We start from the raw sequence: 17616 nt of genomic DNA on the forward strand, positions 1-17616 counted from the left end.
TTGGATCGTTTGCTGCTGTGAAATCATTACAAGGTCAAAAACAAATAAAGAACAATATGCATACACACATAAAATCTGTAAAAATAGGGCATAATTTACTGTATTAATTTGACAATTTTTTACAGGTGTTTTAACCTTTGTTTTGAATTTTGAACCTCATTGCGTTGTGTTTTAGAGTTAACGGAAAATGTCCGTAAAATTACTCTGCAATGCCCAGGTAATAAGCTGCAAGTACTTTTTTCTGTTATTTTACGGATTTATTTTTTTCAGTGTACTTGGGTGAATAATTCAGAATAACGTCCATAACATGCATTTACAAAATAGACAGTTGAATTTTCATTTCATGACAACTTTCAATTTCAAGTATGTGTTTGACTAGTAAAATGACTCTGGGGTCTCTCAGTCCCCAAACAGAACATCATGGCTACAGAAGATAAGAGAAGCAGAGAGAACGAGAGAGGAATCTCTCCTCTTCCTTCTTTTGTCATCATCTCTATCCTCCTCCTGCAGGTGGCATGAGGATGATAGTATGTGGTTTAACTGCCAAGTCTCAGTGCTGTTTGATGTAGCACCTGATTCTGACAGCCACAGGTTTCCCTATTACACTGATAACAACAGGCGAAGATGAATCACCGCACGATGCACTCATTCTCCTCTCGCCGCACACACACACACTCAAATACTCATACAGCTCACCAAAGTTGCCCAGAGCAGTCATTACCTCCACAGACGAATTTCAATATCCTCACAGTGACAGCAGACATCTCTACAAATGCTCTATGTCAATTCACAGCTCATCTGAGACAGCCTGCAATGAACAAATGTTCACCTCAGACAGTGGATGTCAGAATGAAAATGGTTCTCTCATTTTAAAATATTGGAAATGGTATACACACAGAAAAGCATTTTTTTGTTGTTGTTGGACAAAGAACAGGAAGATATGATTGTACCTGTAATTTACATCTAAAGTGTGTAATTTACAAGGAGGAGTATATAATACCTGGACAAAGCCATGTGTTAGCATTTCCCTTTCATCCCATAGAAATGTCATTAATTGGCGTGTGCAGGATGAAAGTTTGGCAGTTTTTTATTATTACTTCTTAGAAAATCTTACCGCATTGAAGCAGTTTTGTTAAAGGGGTGGTATAATGCCCTTTTCACAAGATGTCTTTGATGTCCCCAGATTGTGTATGTGAAGTTTTAGCTCAAAATACCCCACATATTTGAGAGTGAGCAAAAACGTTTTTTGTCTGTCCCTTTAAATGCAAATGAGCTGTTGCTCCTAGGAGAGAGGGCGGAGCTACAGAAGCTTGCACTCACATGCAATGAAAATTTCAAAAACGTTTAGCCTTTTATGTTCAAACCGGAGTCAGACAATGATGGAGAGACTCAATAAGAAGTGACAACATGTAAAATGCAACAGGACATTTCTGAATGGTTAGTTGATGAATTTATGTAGCTGATGTGTATCTTCTAGTCATTGATTGGCATATTCTCTCTTGATAATCTATAAATCGTGTTCAGGGGGCGGGGTTTATGTGAATTTTAGGGTTAGTGATGTCAACTAACATAAAGTTAAAAAAGTGAAATATAATCAACCACCCCTTTAAAATATTCTAAATATTTATTTTTAATGGCAAATCAAAGTCATGTTGTGTGACCAACAAAGTTATGTGGAGAAAAATACAGGAAACGACATCATAGACAATACTTTTGTCTTATAATAGAATGAATAATTGTGTCATGTCAATGTCAATAAGTCTATGTATTAATCAATATGATGTCATTTTTATGATCCTTTTAGGACAAAGTTTGTTCAGGTTTTAAAATGACATGATCTTTATGAATGACTAATTCATGATATTTGTAAAAAATAAATAATAATAATAATTTCATACATACTTTTCTTTAAAATAATATAAAAACCAACATGAATACAAAGCCTACATTAGTACATACATTTGGCACATGCTTTAGATTTAAATATATATTACCCATAAAATGACTTCCCTCTGGAATCTCATTGATCTCATGGTTGGATTGATAAAGGTCGTTTGAAGTGAAATATTAATACAATTCATAAGTTTCTTCAAAGCTCCAGGACATCAGGAAGTTTCTTTGTGGAACTTGGATACTTCTATGAAATAAGGCTATAAAATCATTCTTGGTCATAATTAAAAACGTATGAATAAAATAATATGATAAGAAGATACAGTTTTAATTTATCCTTGCAAACTATAAATGATCTTTATTTAAATAAGCCTCGTTGCCGATCTGAGAGAGCAACAGCATCATTTTAACATGCAATTCAAAATCTTGATTGCATAAACCAATCATGTGTGATCATGAGATTAATAACTATTGAGTTTGTTGCCAGTATGCAATAACATTATTGTTCATTTCACTTGCAGAACTGGAAGCAGTGATCCATACTGCATCGTGAAAATTGATAATGAGGCGATAATTCGGTAGGTATGATTTTTTTTTTTCCCTGCACATTTCAATTTGAGCACAAGTGTTCGGTGATCTAATATTGGTCTGTGTTGATACAGCCTATAATAAGTAAATTATCATAAACCGAACAGGTTAGAAATGAAATTTTCTGTGAAGCAGAACTAATTTAATTTGTGCCACATAATTGAAATCCTTCCTGCATCATAGATTGCTGTGTGGTTGTACCTCCACACTTGGCAGCTATATAAAGGTCATACTAAACAAACCTTTCCTCTGATTTGAGTTTGAGGTTCAAAACTCAGAATATATATGCTGTGACCGTCAGTACAGTGTGGGCATATTGATTCCTGGTGCTCTATGAAAATGAAATGAAAATCCATTTTACATGCACAAAAACAGTAGAAACCACTACCACAGTGAGAGAAGTGAGAACACTGAACTTATAAAGTTTATTATATTCTTTTATTTGTTATTCACTCTACCGTGACTCACTTTATTTCCAGGGCCCATAAAAATAACGTATTTTCCAGCCGACTGAAAGGTTTAACAATCATACTACAGTTTTCTACTGTGAATGTTACTGACTGTTCTCTGAGCCACAATGATTTCTTTGGGCAATAAGTCACATTTTTTCCCCTGGTATACCAAATCTGAAGGTTAAGTATGGATGTAGTCTGATGTTTGTTTCGTCGGGCTAGCTTTATGCTAACGCAGTAAATAAGCCTTGTGAGTCTGGTGATTGACTATGTGATATACAAAGCACACTCGCATTAGACGATTGACAAAATGCTAATCTTTGCTTAGAAGTCCTGATTTGATATTGACATTTGTATACGAACCAGCTGTCTATCACTGCAGATAAAGAAAAACTGCTGAATGGTTTTGTTAATGTTTAAATAGAAATCAATGTAATGTCTTTGCCAGACATCGCATTTATTTCAAGATGATGTATGTGATTTTAGTATATTATAGTATTTATTAATATTTTACATTTTTTATATGTTCAGTTTTCATTTTAATTTTAGTATGTTTTTTTATTATTGTTGTTAAAATGTTTCTATTTAGCTTTAGTCTAATTTTTGTTTCTTAAAGGACAAGTTCGGTATTTTACACTTAAAGCCCTGTTTACAGATCGTATCTGATGAAATAGAACGGTTAAGATTAAAATTTGGACACATGCTGCTGTCGCGAGAATTTTAGGTTTATTTAGCTTTTGTGGACCTATTTTGCCAAACGTGTCACACCCAGATTCTTCCGTTGAGAGCTTGAATAATAGACACTCCAGCGGCGGAGTAATACCGTACCTCACACAGCACATTCAATACAAGTCAATGGAGTTGGACAAAAACTACGATAAAACCTGTTGGAATGCATCTTTTTCAGCGATTTTTTTTGGGACCGTATCAGTGAACACCCCTGACTACTCGGTGAGTTTCACGTCTTTGTAAACGAAAGTTTAATGTGTTTTTAGGAAGGAATCTACCAGTGCACATAGACTGCCATTGTGGGGGGGGGGGGGGGGGGGGGAGGGAGCGAAAATAAACCTAAAATTCTCGGGACAGGAGCATGTGTCCAAAGTTTACTCTTAACCGTTCTATTTCATCAGATACGATCTGTAAACAGGGCTTTAAGTGTAAAATACCGAACTTGTCCTTTAAGGTAAATTTTTTCGTCTAATATTTATATTTAATTTTATTTCAGCATTAATTCAATGACAGAAAACTATGGAAGCTTGTTTCCGTCCACAGAATAAAACATTTGAAAAGATAATTGCAACTTTCATCTCACAATTGCGAGTTTACATCTCACATTTCAGACTTTATTTCTCAGAATTGCCAGATACATAGTCAGAATTGTGAGATATAAAGTAGAAATTGCGTGTTTTCAAGTCAGAATTGCGAGATATAAACTCACAATTGCGTGTTATAAACTTGCGTGTTATAAACTAAAAAGTAATATATATTTATTTATTTTTATAACTAAATAAACTTTTTTTTCTCGCAATTGCGAGTTTATCTCACAATTCTGACTTTATAACACGCAATTGCAACTTTATATCACACAATTCTGCCATCTTTTCTTATAATTGTGAGATATAAACTCAAACTAGAATTAATATAGGATAATATTCCATATAGCGAGTTATGAAGTCAGAATTGCGTGGAATTACACAAAGTTTATTTCTCACAATTACAAGTTTATATCTCACAATTCTGAATTTATAACACGCAATTTCGACTTTATATCACGCAATTATGACTTTGAAACACACAATTGCGACTATATATCACGCAATTATGACTTTAAAACACACAATTGCGTCTTTACAAATTTATTCTGTTTCAGACTCAACAATTTAATTGTTTTGTACTGAACGAGTAACAGATTTGATGTCCAAAATGTCACAGAATGAAAGTTGTAATTTATAGTATAAATGACAACTTTCATCCTGTGACATTTTATAGGCATACCAGGATGAATTAAACATTTTTTTTTACATTTGCAACTTTTCACATTTCTTTTTTAATCTATCTCTCAGGACAGCAACAATATGGAAGACACTGTCTCCGTTTTGGGGCGAAGAATACACAGTCCATCTTTCTCCTTACTTTCGGACAGTGTCTTTTTATGTGCTGGATGAGGACTCTCTCAGGTCTGAACCTACATACTACTACTTAACCTACATACTGCATGGTTGAAGGTGAAGTGTGTGATATTTCTTTGTTAAAATACTTTTTTCCTGTTAAAGTTTGATGTGCAGAGTCATCTATGAGTAAGCCATTCGTTAAGGTTGACTTTCCCTAAAGTGTCGCTTTCAAAACATTGCTATGGCTGCTTGAGCAGTCCGACATGTCGACAGTGACTCAACCACAAAAATGGAAATGGGAATGCACAAGCTAATGAAATGAATACTGTTGTTACACTGTAAGTCACCCTTGTCCAAATTTCATTCATATTACCCATATTCAGAGTATATAGAATGTACTTTTTAATGGTTGCGAAGTAAATTCAAATGTAGTACCTAGTATGTGATTTCGGACACACCGCTTGACTCTTGGATCCTCCCACAATATGCTAGCATCATTTAAAGGAACACTCCACTTTTTTTTGGAAATAGGCTCATTTTCCAACTCCCCTAGAGTTAAGCAGCTGAGTTTTACCGTTTTACAGTTTTCGTATCCATTCAGCCGATCTCCAGGTCTGGCGTCACGTTGGAAGTTACCTAGCTGGGGACTATTTTCAGGCGCTGCGTAATATCATTGTGCCTCCTGGACCCGGTTCCAGTTCCTTGATTATTACGCAGGAATGAGAGTATTTCCTTGTCATATTGGCCTAAAAAAATCGCAACTTTTCATTTTCTGTCGGTCTTAGTACACGACGTAACTATAGAAGAGTCAAGTTTTAAATAGGAAAATCATTGGTAATTTTTTTGAGAGAGAAATGCTAACGGTCTAATCAGATTCAATGATCTATGCTAAGCTATGCTAAAAGTGCTACCACCAGACCCGGAGATCGGCTGAATGGATTCGAAAACTGTAGAGGAGTTGGAAAATGAGCCTATTTCCAAAAAAAGGGGAGTGCTCCTTTAAGTGAATTTAGCATGGCTATTATCTTCATAAAATGTAGAAAAATAATTATTTTCCACTTCACCTTCAACTACTGACATAATTACCATGATAAATTGTTACAGCATTATAACTGTGATTCATGTAAGACAATCATACTTTATATTAGGTGTCATTAACTACTATGTACTTGCATAAAAAAAATTTATTAGGTACAACGTGTGACTGTGTTCATGCGCTATTGCAAAACACGCTGCTATTAGTCTTACTAATACTACAAGTATTACAAGTATTACTTGCTGGTTAAGGTTAGGACAGGTTTGGTGGCATTGGTTGGTGGGTTAATTGCAGTGTAGATGTAATTACAGAAATTAAGCTGTAATGACATGCAGGTATTTAAAAATAAATAAGCACAATTTAAAAACATGTACATGTATGTACACAATTAGTGTATTTTATCAAATTATTAATTTAAATGTTAGTCCATAGTAGTTTAAGACATCTAATATAAAGTGAGACCCTTATGTCTGCTCAGTAGAAGCCTACAGTCTCAAAAACTGTTCTGTTCACAGCCGAGATGATGTCATTGGGAAGGCGTCAATCAGTAGGGAGGTTCTCGCTGCTAAACCTCAAGGTAAGAGAGTATCTACAGTCTTTATTCAGTCGCTGTGGTGAAAAGGGAAATCAATATCCAGAGCCAACAAGATTTCTCAATTTCAAAAGATTGTCAGACAGAGTGTTGCAAGAAAGTTGTGACAAATAATCAAGTCTGACCCTTAGTCACACACAATCATAAATGGGGACTTGAAACTACACTTGAGTGTCATGTGACTGTGAGAAGCCACAAACTTCCTCTAGTCATTTTTAGTTTAATCTGCTACATCTATTTTTAATACTAAGGTTAGAGATCAGTTTTTTTCAGTTGAGACAATATGGGCCAGGTTTACTAACAGCTTGTGCCAGCGCAAACCCTCTTTTGGCGTTAGGATTTACTAAAGACATGCAGTGAAAAATGAGTGCTGAAAAGGCGAGGACAGTTATTTTTGTTTTGCGGCTGGCCTTATATGCATTTGTAGGAGTTTCTCTTTCAGACTCCAAATTTTATGGGAGGAGAGCAAATTAATTTTTTGCCAATTTAGTTTACACTACTCTTGGTAGATTGCGTTGGTCTTTATGGAAATGATCCGGCTGCGTCTTTGTTCTTTAATTTGTCAGTAGATCACATGCAGAAATTTCCACTCCCATCTGCGCTTTTTTGGGATTGCGCTAACGCTAATTTGCCCTGTTTAGGAAATCTGGCCCTATGTGCTATTATACGGGACTGTTAGAATCTGATTTTGCAAATAATTTGTTTCTGAATATAAAAATGTCGACAATGTAATGTACTTGCTCTGGCACTAGTTTTGGATGGAGATATGTTCTTGTTGTTGCTGTTTGTAATCGTTGTACAAGCAGGATGTGGCGGTTGGTCAGTGTGTTATTTGTCCCACCCCTCCTCCACTGTGATTGGATGGTTTGGTAAAAAGTGACCGTGATGATTGCTGCATTTTACCCAAAGTTAAACATTCTTCAACTTTACAACCGGATAAAAAATGCTAAGCGTTCAGCACTCAGCGTGAAATAGACGCTCTGCGCCTTTTAAAAAAACGTTGAAATAAATGGGAAAATACACTAGCCTCTGGAAAAAACGCTTTGGTGGACACACGGGCTAAGGAGCTGAATTAGTCATATTCTCTGCAAACAAGTCTTAAGGCCAGATTTACTAACAGCTTGTGCCAGCGCAAACCCTCTTTGATGTTAAAAAACTACTGTCAGGATTTACTTAAGAGACGCAGTGAAAATATAGCGCTAAAAAGGCGAGGACACTTTTTGGACATTTTTGCGGCGGACTTTATTGCATATGCATTTGTAGGAGTTTCCCTTTCAGATGCAAACTTTATGAGAGGAGAGTATTTAAATGAATCATGCAAGGTGATTTACTAAGGTTTGCGCTAGTCAATTTACTGGTATTTGCACCATTATTTAACGGCCAAAAAAAGCACGTCTTAAACCAAACCTGCTCTTGGTAGATTGTGTTGGTCTTTATGGAAATAATCCGGCTGCGTCTGTTCCTTAACTTGCGTGAACTTTCCACTCCCATCTTTTATGGGATTGCGCTCTCGCACTAATTTGCCCTATTTAGTAATTCTGACCCTTAATATCTTACATAATTTTGCTCAAAATGTTTCTCAAGCAAATGTTTTTTTTATTTTTTTTATAAGGCAACAATACTGATAAGGAAAATTGTGCATGAGATGACTTTAAATAAACATAGTTGTAGAAAACTCCCTCGTGTATATGAGCACACAATCTGGTGGGGTTCCTGTGAGGTGGTGTTTTGAGTGCTGGTGAGTCATTGTGGTTGTCTAGGCTTGTAACTCATGTCTAGTGGGCCTGAGGGGCAAGGGCACGGCAGGGTTATCCATTATCATGACACAAAATGGAACAAAATGGAACAAAGCATCACTCATTGTTGTACCCCTATGACGTGTTGCTGAGTAGTCCTACAACGCAGGCTATCCGTAATGGAATAGAAAAGCTAAATCATTCATTAACATAGTTTTGTTCTCTGTGTTGGTGTCTCAGATAGATAGGGTATAATAATGATTGTTTAGATACTCAGCTTATTAGCATTAAAGGATTAGTTCACATTTTAAAAAAACAATTTCCTGATAATTTACTCACCCCGATGTCATCCATTCTTCAGTCGAAAAGAAATTAAGGTTTTTGAGGAAAACATTCCAGGATTTTTCTACACAGAATGGACTTTAATGGCAACCATCTATCCCAATGTTCAAAAGAAGGTTCAAATGTCCATCTCAATGCAGCTTCAAAGTCTCTACACGATCCCAGTCGAGAAATAAGGGTCTCATCTAGCGAAACGATCGGGCATATTAAAAAATATGTATATAACTTTTAACCACAATTGTTCGTCTTGTGCTGGTCTGCGAAATCCATTCTGTGTTGAAAAATCCTGGAATGTTTTCCTCAAAAACCTAAATTTCTTTTCGACTGAAGAAAGAAAGACATGGACATCTTGGATGACATCGGGGTGAGTAAATTATCAGCAAAACATTTTTTGCAAGTGAACTAATCCTTTAACAATAACCTAATGATGATTGCGAGCTTGTTAAATGCTGCCCGGCAACCACAGCCCTATTTCAGGACTGCAGCAGCTCTTAACATATTGAGCTGTGGTTCTTATGTGGGTAATGCTGGTTCGAATCTAGCTCGCAATACTCGTCTGGTTCCCCACAATTTGCTGTCATTGACTATATACACTAACGTGCAAAAGTTTGAAATAATTATGATTTGTTTTATGTTTTTGAAAGAAGTCTCTTATGCTGCATATCTACATTTATTTGATCAAAAATACAATAAAAACAGTAATATGTATTTTGAAACATTATTACAATTTAAAAGAACTGTATTCTAATGTGATATATTTTAAAGTGAAGTTAAACAAAGACATTTCTAAATGCTGTTCATTGAACTTTCTATTCATCATGAAAGCAGCGAAAACTGATATTAACATTGATAATAATAAATAATAATTGAGCACCAAATCAGCATATTAGAATAATTTCTGAAGGATAATGTGACACTGAAGACTAATGATGCTGAAAATTCAGCTTTGCCATCACAAGAATATATTATGTTTGTAAATGTATTTAAAAAGAAAACAGCTATTTTCAGTTGTAAAATTATTTCACAATAAAGCAATTTTTACTGTATTTTTGAGACAAATAAATGCAGCCTTTGTGAGCATAAGAGACTTCTTAAACAAAACCAAATTTTTGACCAGTAGTGTACATGTCTTTACCAGGCATGATATGATAAAAATGAGCCACAGAGTTTGTAAAATGCTGTGAAAAGAAGTGGTTATTACAGTAACTATAACACAAGTCAGCCTTCATTGACTTGTGAATGAGTCTTTATGCTGGCTCTTTCCCTCTCTTTGTCTGTCCTCTTCCCACCCTCACCCCTTACGAACAAATGGCCTCACATAACCTTTTTCTCTGAGGGCTCTGAAACAGCATTTAGCGAAAGGACATGTTCTGCAGAGCACAAAAATAGCCATGTGCTCAAGTTTCCCTTGGTTTGACAGGGTGTAAAACATTCAAGTTCGCTATAAGTCAAATCATAGTCTAACCACACCGATAACAGTGCGAGATGGTGTGTAATTAGCTGACAGCGGAATGTTGGCGGATTATGCACGTTTGGCATATAGACCCTAATTATGACATTCTTAGAAAGGAGATGTGTAGAAGAATGTGCAAGCCCTGAGGATATTAGTTAAATCTCTTTATCTGCATCTCGCCCCTGCATTGTTATAATGTGGATCTTGTTTCTAAAAAAAAAAAGAAACAAAAGGGAGAATGCTAATTTTAAACTAATTTGTTGCAAAGTAATTTAAACATAAGTCCCCATGTGGTGAAAATCAAGCTTTTAATATTGTTTGTATGTCTATGTGGTGTTTTTAATGTGCTCAAACCATGTGCAAATTCATAAGTCAACACAATTGACCCTTCGCTAAGCCCCGCCCTCCTTAGTTACGGTTGCCGCGATTGGCCTGTGGCGGTTTTTGGGCGTGGCTTAGCGAAGGGTCAATTGCTGAGTAGTTTCTCCCTAAAACCGTAACCAAAAACGTGGTTTGAAATCGCTGGCAAACTATAACCAACGTGTGATCGTCAACGAGTGGATCTCTGAGCTGGTGTGAGTGAGTGGAGGCGGGGCTAGTTTACATATACTAAACGAAGCAAGGGTGTAGAGGTAAATTCAAGTTATTTTAAGGCATGAATAATTTTTTTTTCAAGAAAAAAACTTTTAAGTATGTAATTTTGGGAATCAAAGATGAGTTTTGTAAATTAATGTAAAATTAAATGTATACTGCTGCACAGGGTGAAGTCTCAACACTACATGAAAGGTCTCACTGTCTCAAATACAAGAGACAGATTTTTTTCTTGTGTTACACTATAGAGCTGGTAAGTCCCGCCCCCTCCGTAAAACCCCGCTGGACCTCAAAGTTGAAAAACCGTCAATGCAAGTGAATGGGAGAAAATAATTATTTTCTGGTCCCGTTTGAATTGTGCCATGAATGTGAACATATGTTGTCTGTGAATTTTTTATATAATCTTTCATGTTACAAGTTTGACAGTATATGGTATGATTCGTCGGCTAGCAGTTGTGGAAAAGACATAACGAGAAAGACTACATGTCGCCTATGTGACGTCACCCCATAAAGTTGACTTACCCGTGGTTTTCGCCAACCTCAACGATTTTGTCCTCTCCCTGAAAGAAGGCTGTGAAGTGCACCAAAGACAGCCATGTCTAGCGGGATCCGTGAGCTAGAGCCGTGAGCTAGTGGTGTTGACGTTTCAAACGCGTCGACAGCAGCGAAGAGTTGTAGTCCACAAAGTGCTCTCACACAAAGTCTACCCGTATCAAACTTCTACCCGCTAAATTGTCGCATTCTTCACACGAAAGATTATATAAAAAATTCACAGACAACATATGTTTACATTCATGGCACAATTCGAACGGGACCAGAAAATAATTATTTTCTCCCATTCACTTGCATTGACGCTTTTTCAACTTTGAGGTCCAGCGGGGTTTTACGGAGGGGCGGGACTTACCAGCTCTATAGCAGCTCTAGCGAGGAGATAAACATGGCAGACTCACTCAGAAAAGAGCAGAGTCCGTCACTAGACGTGGGTGAGACCTGTTCCACTGTGATGTAACATTGAATTTAAAACATGAACAAATCATTTTGACTATTCAACAAATCATTTACTATTCCCTTACTTCTCTAAAATAGTCCACTTGAAGGAGTGAATAAAAACGAGTGAGGAATTGAAACGTAGCAAACTGGCAGCTCCAGTAGTAATGAAAAGATTTATCCTGAACTCTGCTATGGAAACAAACAAGCATGTATAAACTGTTATTAAACAATTTAATAATCAATTAAAAAGGAATTTAACTCTCGCTCTCACAGTGTATTATGGGTATTCTCTTGCAGTTGAGCATACATTGGTTGTACACTCGTTATTGCGGTGTATTGTGGGATGGAATGAGTGCACTCAAAAACGTCCACTATAGTTTCGGACACCACTACAAATGCCTGTCCCCTCAAATAACGCCCTATTTAAGGGTATAGGGGACGGTTTCGGACACAGCCGAAATGGCAGAAATCTGGCCATTTGTGACACAATTTAGCATCTTGGAAGCAATGTTTGCACAGGGCACTCATTTTATGCAGAAAATAAAAAAATCTTATTTATTATTTACTTTTTGTTTTTGTATTCTAAACATTTAGCCTGTGTGTGCAGGTGAAGGAAAAATGCACTCTATTGTAAAGAATTTTGGCTAGTGGCTCAGCATCTGTTTGAAGCAGAGACCTTGACTCTTTAAAGGTTGGCCGTGTGTGTGTGTGTGTGTGTGTGTGTGTGTGTGTGTGTGCGCGTGTGTAGGGGAAGGGGAAGGGAGGGGGAGCATTGTTTTTGAACATATTTATGAGGCAGACCTTTAACTGTCAAGAGACTGTCAGTCAAAGCTTTCTAACTGGTGTTTCATTTCTTATATAAATACTGTATCTGTAGAAAGATTGCTTCTAGAAAATGTTTTAGCTGTTTAGTTTTATTTGGTTTACTTTCATTTTTCTTTTCTTTTTTACATGGTTCAGTTTCCTTTCTTTAAATGGATTTAATTTGTGTCATTTGTTTGTGTAAAATTCATCTGCATGAATGTCATGTTTTGTCATTTAATTTCAGAGGTTGGAGGATTGAACTGAAGAATGGGCTTTCAGACTATTTGCTGCTTATTATAGTGATTTAGCATTTTCCATTTTCCTTTCAACGTATTTCTTTTGAGCAATATCTTGGAACAACAAACAGCATTTTCCCGAAATGCTTGATGTCTGCTTTAAATGCATGTTTTTTTAATCAGTCAGTATTGTATACAGGTGAAACTCGAAAAATTTGAATATCGTGCAAAACTTCATTTACCTGGTATATCAGTAATTCAACTTAAAAGGTGAAACTAATATATTATATAGACTCATTACATGCAAAGTGAAATATTTCAAGCCTTTATTTGTTATAATTTTGATGATTATGGCTTACAGCTTATGAAAACCCCAAATTCAAAATTAGAATATTGTGAAAAGGGTTTCATAAGCTGTAAGCCATAATCATCAAAATTATAACAAATAAAGGCTTGAAATATTTCACTTTGCATGTAATGAGTCTATATAATATATTAGTTAGTATAAATTTCACTGAACTTCAAACAAAAATATGCAATGTATGGCATAATCAGATGCTATAATCACGTTCAGTTCATTTCACAAAAATATATCGAAAGCATCAGCATTCAGCTAAATGGAAACGTTTTTCTTGGCAGACCGAATATATTTTGGGGCTATTCACCAGAGCAATAAAGGAAAATGGACCTTGACGAGTGATACACTGGAATACTAATCGAGAGGAAAAACTACTTACTAGGCCACAGGAATAAACAAGCTTTATGTCCACATCAGCCAAGCCAAAATAACTAGTTTCACAATTTTAGACACAGCCACTGTAAAATCAGAGTGGTTTGATGGTCCTTGAGTCCAGCTTTCAGCAAAATACTAAAAATGTTCTTTAACAACTGTAGCCCTCGATTTCCTAAATACAGAAGGTTACTAAAGCATGAAGCCCAGCATTTACATTAGATGGACTTCAATGAGAGAAGTACAATTCTATGAAATCATGCAATATAGCTTGTTTTATAACCCGTTTAAGTCGATATTTCTTTCTCTAAAACTCTGAAATCTTATTTGGATCCTCTTTCGTGTGTGTCACCTGACCGATTGCAACACAGCAGAATGGAGAATGAGAATTACAGGGATAGTTCACTTCAAATTGAAAATTCTGTCATCATTTTCTCACCCTCAAGTTGTTTCAAACTGGTATGAATTTCTTTCTTCTGCTGAACACAAATGAATGACACAAAAGAAGATATTTTGAAGACTGTCGGTAACCAAACAGTTGTTGTACCCCCATTGACTTCCATTTCCATAGTATTTATTTTTCCTACTATGGAAGTCAATGGGGTCCATCAACTGTTTGGTTACCGACACTGTTCAAAATATCTTCTTTTGTGTTCAGCAGAAGACAGAAATTCATACAGGTTTGAAACAACTTGAGGGTGAGTAAATGATGACAGAATTTTCATTTTAAAGGGAACTATCCCTTTAAGAGCTAGCAGATTTTCATTGAATAAAAGCTTAAATCTCAGCATGTTCACATTTTAACACAATTATTGAACATTCAACATCATACGTAAATACTCTTGGTCTACCGTAAGCTTATTCTGTAGAAATACAGCAAGGCCATTAATTCTATTACCGTAAGCCTCTTAAAGCTAGAGTTACTGAGGAGGGACATGATATACATTTTTATCCCAACTGTAGGCCTACTGTGTGTGTGTTTGCAGATACGGGAATACAGAAGCCATAATAATACTGCTCTTAATCCTGCTCTCTCCCGCTGTGCACTAGGCCGTTTTAGGGTCCCTGTTCTTCAACTTAGCCCACCATAACTTGATAGCCCACTAAATTAGTTATTTCAACGTCAATGGCAGACATGTAAATTCTCATTTTAAGCTTCTTGTCATTTTTATTTAGGTGTCGATGGATGGATGAACTTAACAGAGATTGACCCAGATGAGGAGGTGCAAGGGGAGATTCACCTCCAGATCTCTGTGCTGGGAGATGGAGATATCCCACGGAAACTGTGCTGCCAAGTCCTAGAGGCGAGGTGAGGAACTATGAGGAGCAGCAAATGATTCGTGACAGGAAACTCGTTATGTTTTGGTGATTAGTAGCCTATATCATGCGTTTTATCAATTCATGGATGGGAATCGTAAATAATAAAATTTTGAAAAAGTTCTGGTTCTGATTCCTAAGCAATTCTGGTTCATTAATGGTTTTTAAACTGCCCCTATTATGCTTTTTCAGATATAACACTTCATGTAGTGTTTAATATAACTGTTAGTGAATGGAAAAGCTCTGCAAAGTTTTAACGATCAAAGTACAGATAAATTAAGTTATTCAGGGGCATAGCGATCATTTTAAAGTGATAAATGTGTAATTCAAAGTGTCATCTGACCTTATTCTAATTAACAAATTTTTTTATTCAAATTTTTTTTTTTATTCCTTATTCTAAGCAACAATCTCTTGTTTTTAATTGGCTAAGAAATCAAATTCAATGCTGAACAATAACCAATCATTTGTATTCTATGTTTTTCTATATTTTCCTTATGACAATTTTATGATTGGTTTATGTACTACAAACAATGTAAAAAATGCATCATCACAGAATAAGGCAGAACAAATATTTTGTAGTTTCTGTACTGTAAATAAAGGCTTAATCAATTAGCACTGCATTATTCACATACTTTATTGTTGTGAAAATACCCAGAATATATTTTTGCAATTGTGTGTTTATAGTTTTCACGGTTCATCAGTCAAAACGTTTCTGCTTTTTATTCAGCGACAGCAATAACTGGATACCTTTGTCCATATAAGGAATTTCCTGGAACTTATTACTTCTATGAGTCCGTTACGGACTTTCTGCTCGAGAGCGCTCTCCGGCTTTGAGCATGAAAGACTATCACCTATAGACTATCTTGTCTCTTTGAATTTAAATCTAGATTTGATGGTGGTTGAGGAGATTCCCCCTTCTATGTAAAGCGCTTTGAGTACCCAGAAAAGCGCTATATAAATGTAACAAATTATTATTATTATAGATTTGTGACCCTGGACCACAAAACCACATTTATACACAACCTGAAAGCTGAATAAATAAGCTTTCTATTGATCTATGGTTTGTTAGGATAGGACAATATTTGGCCGAGATACAGCTATTTGAAAATCTGGAATCTGAGGGTGCAAAAAAAAAATCTAAATTTTGAGAAAATCTCCTTTAAAGTTGTCCATTTATGTTCGCGATTGTGCTGTATTCACTCACAAAAATATATGTTTTATATATTTACGGTAGGAAATTTACAAAGTATCTTCATGGAACATGATCTTTTTGATCACGATAATTTTGTCCCATATGTATTGTTGGCTATTGCCACAAATATACCCGTGCGACTTATGACTGGTTTTGTGGTCCAGGGTCAGATTTATTCACATTTGCCCATGAAAACACACTTGCCCGAAAAATGTCCCCCGCGTAATAAATAATTAAATGAATATTTATTATTTAAATATTTTAAAATAAATTAAAAACAATTCTTGCAAAAGGTGTTTGCTTTTTAATGATTAGTTGATCTTAATTATATTGAAGAGCAATGCAAAAAACAACACAAAACATATATTTATATTTCATTGTAATATGTTTCATTTACTTTTTGTTTTTGAAATACTACTGACAAGATGCATAATGTTATGATGCACATTATGCAACAATTTTCCCATTGAATGGGGAACATTTTTGTTTTATTTTGAGACAAAGCATTCAATCCGCATTGGTGAAAGAATGCACTTCTGACCCCTGAATTACCCTTGGTCAAATATAAATGGTGTGAAATATGGAACTACATACTCCAGGATTACATAAAAATAACCTGGTTTATCAATTTGAAGTTTAAATGCTAGGTCAATGTGTTCAAAGACTTTTTAATTGAAAACAAAATGTCTTTCAGTGTCTGTGAATCAGACTGTTGGAATGGGGCTTTAGAGATTTTATCTTCATAAGCTACATTTGGATTTGTGTCTAATAGCTTCACGTACTTTCGGCTTTGTTTCTAGAGATCTTGCAAAAAAGGATCGCAACGGGGCCTCTGATCCTTTTGTTAGAGTGAGGTACAATGGCAAAACCCATGAGAGTGCGGTAAGTATGTTTCTCTGTAAGTTACTCTGCCACACAGTTAGAACTGACTGTCTGTTACTGATTTCCACGACCCTGCTTCCTCCAGGTGGTCAAGAAGTCCTGTTACCCACGCTGGAATGAGATTTTTGAGTTTGAGCTGGACGAGGCGCTGGCTGACAGCCTTTTGAGTGTGGAGGTGTGGGACTGGGATCTGGTCAGCAGAAACGACTTCCTTGGAAAGGTGACTGTACAGAATAGACATGAGCAAATCCTAGAGTATTTCCTCATTCTCTGAAACTGACCTTTGTCTTAGTTTAAAGGGATAGTTCCCTTTAAAATGAAAATTCTGTCATCATATATGCACGCTCAAGTTGTTTCAAACCTGTATGAATTTCTTCTGCTGAACACAAAGGAAGATATTTTGAAGAATGTCAGTAACCAAACAGTTAACTGGTCCCATTGACTTCCATAGTAGGAAAAAAAACAATACTCTGGCAGTCAATGGGACCAGTTAACTGTTTGGTTACTGACATTCTTCCAAATATCTTCCTTTGTGTTCAGCAGAAGAAAGAAATTCATATAGGTTTGAAACAACTTGAGGGTGAGTAAATGATGACAGATTTTTTATTTTAAAGTGAACTATCCCTTTAAAATAAAACACAACGCATTTAAAGGTGCTGTATGTAACTTTTAAA

The 17616-nt window shown here is 35.9% G+C and overlaps 1 protein-coding gene across 4 annotated transcripts in view; it reads left to right on the top strand.

The window, feature by feature from the left end:
* The window catches only part of rasa4 (RAS p21 protein activator 4), a 52279-nt gene that overhangs the window by 12059 nt on the left and 22604 nt on the right, over positions 1–17616 (top strand). The window contains exons 2-7 of one of the 4 annotated variants that reach the window (XM_079606557.1): positions 2412–2468; positions 4994–5107; positions 6593–6654; positions 14728–14860; positions 16861–16942; positions 17028–17162. In XM_079606557.1, coding sequence (XP_079462683.1) covers positions 2412–2468; positions 4994–5107; positions 6593–6654; positions 14728–14860; positions 16861–16942; positions 17028–17162 — 583 coding nt within the window. Of the gene's footprint in view, positions 1–2411; positions 2469–4993; positions 5108–5133; positions 5156–6592; positions 6655–10711; positions 10833–14727; positions 14861–16860; positions 16943–17027; positions 17163–17616 lie in introns of those variants that run through there. The other 3 variants (XM_079606559.1, XM_079606558.1, XM_079606560.1) reach the window with 3 other exon arrangements.

This window comes from Phoxinus phoxinus (assembly GCF_949152265.1).
Source record: "Phoxinus phoxinus genome assembly, chromosome: 3".
Classification (NCBI taxonomy): Eukaryota; Metazoa; Chordata; class Actinopteri; order Cypriniformes; family Leuciscidae; genus Phoxinus; species Phoxinus phoxinus.